Source organism: Benincasa hispida, chromosome 1 (genome assembly GCF_027475165.1).
Source record: "Benincasa hispida cultivar pf3 chromosome 1, pf3_genome.v1.1, whole genome shotgun sequence".
Taxonomy (NCBI): domain Eukaryota; kingdom Viridiplantae; phylum Streptophyta; class Magnoliopsida; order Cucurbitales; family Cucurbitaceae; genus Benincasa; species Benincasa hispida.
Genome location: NC_143478.1, coordinates 86391285 through 86397931, shown reverse-complemented (window position 1 = coordinate 86397931; position 6647 = coordinate 86391285). Strand labels below are relative to the sequence as shown.

Genomic DNA, 6647 nt, shown 5'->3' with positions numbered 1-6647 from the left:
TTATTGGATAATTAATTTATTTTCTTTAATAACCAAGTGAGTGGATGGTTATTGAATTCATGGTAACCGTGAGTTTAAAAGGAAAATGGTTTTCCTATTTTCAGAAAAAAGAGATAATTTACAAATGCTGAAAAGTTTTCGTAAAAAGTTTTTGAGTTTTCTCTCTCGTGAAAAAGAAACTCATGTAGTCATCAAGTAAATATAGATTTACTAAACGACGACTGAGCGAGCTAAACGACCATGCAGTGGCGAGCTAAACGATCGTTCAATGGCAAACTGCGATCATGCAGTATTTACCAAACGTTCGCATAGTTTTGCTAGACGATCGCGTGCCCAAAGTAAACAATCGTGTAGAATTTGTAGGCGAAAAACTGAGCTAAACAATGAGCTAAACGATCGCATAGCTTTTGCTAGACGATCGCATAGTTTTATCTAAACGATTGGGCATCGACCTATACAATAGGACTCCGCCATCTCCCACTTGCTCAGTCGTGTACACGATCGTTGTTTCCTCCTTCGTCTGCTTCATACCAAGTTTGAACAGAGATCACCCTCTGGATTCTCATACCGAGAATACCTAGGTAGCCTTGTTGGTGGTGTCATACTCAACTTGACACTGTCGAGGTTTTCTGGAGTCCATCCGTGTTGTTGCTGAGGAGTTCGTGGCCGAGGCGATTGTTGAGGACGAGCACGAAGTGTTTGTGCTGTGTTCATGTTGTGTTGCGGGCGTGTAGATTGAGCGTTCGAGGTTACTGTTGTTCGAGCAGTCGTGCACAACAGACCGTGGAGATGCATCTTCAAATGTGCGTAGAGCTTGCTCTTTGTTCATTTGACTTATTCATGCTATAATTTCTAAATTAATTATATAACCACTTGTTTGAAGTTGACTGTAAATGTATTATTTATTCATGATTGTGATTTGCAATAATCTTGTTTCCGCTACTCATGGAAATCTCGAATTCGGTTTTTTTCACACATAACCAGGGATTTTAAGTTTATTGGTTTGTTGTAAAGCAAATAAAACATGCAACTGAGTAAAAACATGATGTGAAGTAAATATCATATATTACACAACAAAGCATTCGTACAAATTGTTTAAAAACTACAGGATACGAGACTTTAGGGCATCAACTCCAACAGAATACACCATAAAATACATCAAACAACCTCTCTTTCTAGTTTACGAGAAAAAATCTAACATAAAAACCAAACCTGACCAAACATAACCTATTTTAAAACAAGAAAATCTCATCCCTGAATAGAATAGCAAAAACATCAATTATGTTGTTAAGTATGTTGTTTGGCTTTTGGAATTCAAAGCATATTCATTCAAGTACATCAAAAGCAAAGATGTTAGGTCCCAAAAGCATCATCAAAAGCAGAGATTGAAGAATGGAGCAAACCGAAAGTGAAGGGGTACCAAAACGAGACCGATGAAACCAAACGAGAGGTGATGCCTGAACTTGTGAATCTAAGGATCCATGGCAAACAAAACGAATATATAAGAATTTTTCTCTCGTCCGCCCAAATCTGCGCACGACGATGGGTATGAAGATTTGCCCAGATCTGCGGCACAGAAATCAAATGGGGCTGACGATGCACACGACCAAGATTGGATCTGCCCACGATGACGATGGATCTGCCAACGATGACGATGGATCAGCCCACGACGATGATGGCATGGGTTGATGGGTTGCGAACGAAGATTGTGAAGACGGCGATGGTGTGGATGACGTTGGAGAAGAAGAAGATGATGGGCTATGAACAAAGATTGTGCAGGTTGAGGGAGAGGGCGTGTGGGGAGAGAGGGTTTAAAAGAGATAAATAAGAAAGGAGAGAGAAAAAAGATATGAAATGGAAGAGGGGATATATTTTCACTAAAGGGAAAAAATAAATGGATGTCTATAATGTCGATTTTAAATCGACTTTGTAGCTTATTTTTAATGTCGGTTTAAAACCACATTAAAGATCTACTTTTTTTTTTAAACCGACGTTATACATCCGGTTTAACTTTTTCATCCACATTAAAACCCAAAATTCTTGTAGTGTCACTAAAAGTAAAACAGCTAGGAAAATATATAAATATAATTCTTTATTATTATTGTGGATATAACTCCTTGAGGCCTAAAAGAAAAAGTCTGGTCTTTTCTCTTTAGGGAATTGTATGTTGAGGACTTTTTTTATTGGATACATAGATAATTTATTGAAGGCTACAATTACATATCGCATATTTTAGACATTCTTTTATTATTATTATTATTATTATTATTATTATTATGAAAACTAATTATTGAGCCTTGGAGAATGGACAACCAACTGAAGTAGCCAAATCTTTGTCATTGTTGTGTTGAGTTTTGGATTCCGAGGCAGTGTTTTTGCCTTTCAGAAGACCTCCAAGTAGCTCCGTTGGATCATAATAGATATGAACTTCTTCAATCTTCATTGATAAATTTACCTGTTCAACAAAATCATACAACTTGTAAGTCGTAATCGCAAACTCCACAGTTTAAATGTTTATGTTAATTAAGTTATATTCACTTTAATAGAAGTATATTTTAAATTAAAATACTAATTTTCAAAACACTAATAATACGCTATTGATAATGTAACATCCTGATTTATGAGTTCTTGTTATTTTTTTCTTAAAAAAATATTTGGTAACATTCTTTTCTTTAATTCTACGAAATTTTAAATTATTATAAAACTTTGACCTAAAAGTAACTATTAAAATTAAGTATGAGTTCTTTTCAAATAACAAAAATGAGTCAACTTATTTACAAATATAGCAATATTTTATTATTTATTAGTGATAAACTGCAATAGACATATATTAATGTCAGTAATAGAAGTCTATTGCGATCAATCATGGATAGATAATGACATTTCGTTATACTTAAAAATCTTTTCAACAATTTTATCATTGAAATATTTACTTGAAAAAAATGATAAAATAAGAAATAAAAAATTGAAAACTTGATTTTATTGTTTCCAAAATTTGTTCTTACCAATTTAGTAAATGTTTTTACAAAATTATAAAAAAACAAGAAATGGGAATATTATCAAATGTTTCCTAAAATCTTTTGTTTCGAAAAATATGGAACGAGAGAATAAATCAAATTACGGATAGACTGAATTTAAGATTTGTAAATGATTAGTCGTGATATACACAAACTTGAATAATCTCCGAAATAAATATAATGAGATGTCAACTTTTGTTTTACCTTGAGAATTCCCAAGCCATAGAATTGAACCAATTGACCAGTTGGAGAATGGGTTTTGTAAGGACCTTCAAAGAAACCCCAATGCCTAAATTTGTAAGCAATCAAAGGAGGAGGTGAATAAACCTCCATAACTTCAAATGCGAATCCTCTTGGAAAACAAGTCTTGAAGTCATTACGGGTTGATTCAAATGTCTCTTCCTCTACTTTGAAATAATGAAACTTCTCTGGTAAGGAATTCTTCAGCAATGCATTGAAGACTCCAAGTTCCATTGTTTCTTCACCTGATAGCCCCTCCCTACCTACCTTACCAGAGAGAGAGGAAGTTAATTAATTCATCTTTTAAAGTCCGTTTAGAATGACTTTCTAAGGTCTCGTTTGGTAATTTTTTTGTTGTTTTGTTTTCAAAATTTGGCTTTATTTTTTTAAACCATTGGTAAAAAGTAGATAACAAAGGAAGGGATTTGGAGGTAGAACTAATGTCCAGATGCTTAATTTTAAAAACAAAAATAATAGACCAAATAGTTACCAAACGGGACTTAAGTGTTTATAAACACTTTTTTTCACTTATAAAGACTTACTTAAACACTTAGAAAGTTAATCCAAACACATCCTTAATTTATTGATTAATTTAGGGCACTAGTAATTGCAAATTCCTTCCAATACTACAGTTCAATTAGAAGTACTTACGAGCAACGTCTAAATAAAAATCTTAGAAAACATTTTTGTTTTTAGTTTTCAATATTTTTTTTTTTTTTATTTATGCTTGTTTCCTCATAATTCTGTTAGGATATGATTTTCATATTTTCTTAAAGAAACCTTTGAATACTTATTGAAAACGAAAAATAAAATAAGTAACGGTTTTAAATGACAAAATTATTAAAAATATTTGTAAATATAGTAAAATATCAGTGTTTATCAGTGACTGATAGATACCTATTAGTGGCTGTCAGTAATACATGATAATCATCAGTGTCTATCACTAATAGATCCTGACATTTTTCCATATTTGTAAATATTTTAATTCATATTGTTATGTTTGAAAATAACATGAATAAAATTTAAATTTTTATTTGTAAAACTTGATTTTTATTTTATTTATTTATTTATTATACAACATTGATAGACAATGAATAAGAAAACAATAAAACTTAATGATTATACTAATATTTAGAATTGTTTTCAAATATAAGAAAATGAATCAAAATGTTTATAACTATAGTAAGATTTTATTGTCTATCTGCGATAGACTAGATAGACTACTATCTGTGTTTATTATCATAATAAGCATAGATAGTAGTCTATCGTATAGACTATGATATTTTGTTATTATATGTAAATATTTTGAACAGTTTTATCATTTAAAATAATTTCTCAAATATTTATAAGTTTAGCTTTCAAAAACTAATAACAAAAACTAAAAGTTAAGGCACCGCTAGTAACCATTTTGTTTGAGATTTTAGTTTTTGAAAATTAAGCCTATAAATGTCATTTCATCTCCAAAATCCTTACTTTGTTATCTCCTTTCTACCAATACTTTTAAAAATCAAACAAAAATTTAAAAACTAAAAATAGTTTTAAAAAATATGTTTTTGTTTTTGAAATTTAATCAAGAATTTAACTCTTTTATTTAAGAAATACAAAAATTATTATAAGAAATTGAGAGAAATAGACTTGGTTTTTAAATAAAAGAAAAATCAAATTGTGCGCTTAAATAGCTACTCGTATGAATGATGAACTTAGACAAACATACATCTTGAATATACATAAAAGAAAAATACTTAGGTGTATTCTATCAAAATATCCAATTATAATTTGACATGTGACAAATTCTTCTTATTTATTTTCTAAAATATTTGAATGATTTTTTATATGAGTGATGAGAATGAAATGTATAAAAATTAGTACTATCCAAGATGTATCCAAGTATTACCGACATAAAAATAGAGGTAGTGAGGAATTAGGCATCCAACAGAGTAAGTCTATTTTGTTTTATTCATCCATGAAAAAAATACAATTGAAAAAAGGTATATATTGGTTAATACATAATTAAAAATTAGCTAAATTGAACAAATTAACAATAATTATTAGAAAAAGCACACACGTTTAACCTAAATTTAGTGACATGATTAAATATGTAAGAACGAAAGAAATTACCATTGACAAAAAAGTTGAATTTCTGAGGGTTTATGGTCTCGAAATCCTGTAATCTAGTCTTGTGAGCAAACTCCATTTGCGATGATTTTATAATATTTTGCACTGTTTCTTCAAGAGATCCTTTTGGCCACTCCTATAACATAAACTAAACAAATTAAGTAATTACAGAATAATATGACACAGAAAGAAAATAAATAAATAAGTAATAATGTTTGTTTTAATTTTTTTTTAAAAAAAAAAAAAAGAAAAGAAAAACCTTGGTTCTTCCATCCTCAAAGAGCTTGTTAAGACTTTCATAAGTTGGGGGCTTTCCATTCCTCCACTGAATGGTAGGATCCTTCAAATTCAAGAAAACTCTGTACTTATCAACAACAGTAATGGTTTCTTCAGGGCTCATCTTAATAGATTCCATTCTTTTCTTTAATTAGCCTAAAAAAGATATATTTGTGTGATGAATTGAGTGGCCAATCTATGGGGGGTTTTATAGTTGAAATATGTCACTCCGTGGGGTTCACATTCGATATTTGGATCTGATTTTTTTCTATCAAATATTCATTTCGACTTTACATAGCTATAATACCATATTAAAGAAACTATATGAGGTTTCATTGAAATTATGCATATGTTATTCATACTCTGATTGTTACACGTCAGTTTTGAGTGTCTTTTTGTTGTGATCTCAAAACTAATTGATAATGATCGAAGCACGAGTCACAATTCATATTCAACTTATAAAGATTGAGAAATTTTTTCATTTTTCTTTTGAATGTGGGATCCTCAATACTCCTTCTCACTTGATTTTTTGATTTTTTTAATTCTCAACTTACAATAAATCATGACTATGTTTCGTAAAATATATATATATATATATATATTGAAATTTCAAAAACTTATTATTAACATTCTTTTTAAATTAATTCATGAATTTATTATACAACTAAAGTGTTCATTGATTGAATTTTATGGATTCAATCTAATCGTTCAAATTGCTAATAATTTAAACCCGGCCAATCCATTAAAGTAAGTTTAATTCCTTATATTAAATTGTAATTATAGAAAGCCCCAAGGACGCCATATTCTAGAGCCCAAATCAATTAGACTATGATTTAAATATTTTTTTCTTATTCTTTTGTTTCTTTCTTTTTTTTTTTTTTTGATGGACGTTGTTAGGTAGTGATATGCGCAATTTAATTTCAAAATATGCCTTTTATACATAAGGGTGTGATTAAAAGAAAAAGTCTAACTATTCAACAATTCCAAATATCTAACCTA

At 29.9% G+C, this 6647-nt stretch overlaps 1 protein-coding gene across 1 annotated transcript; it reads right to left on the bottom strand.

The window, feature by feature from the left end:
- Positions 1 to 2075: 2075 nt before the first annotated feature.
- LOC150038800 (pathogen-related protein-like) lies at positions 2076 to 5809 on the bottom strand. Its single transcript, XM_090308167.1, has 4 exons — positions 5632 to 5809; positions 5376 to 5508; positions 3222 to 3520; positions 2076 to 2455 (listed from the first exon to the last, which is right to left on the bottom strand). The coding sequence occupies exons 1-4, from the start codon at positions 5785 to 5787 to the stop codon at positions 2288 to 2290; spliced, it is 756 nt and encodes a 251-aa protein (XP_090164293.1). The 5' UTR covers positions 5788 to 5809; the 3' UTR covers positions 2076 to 2287.
- Positions 5810 to 6647: the final 838 nt, after the last annotated feature.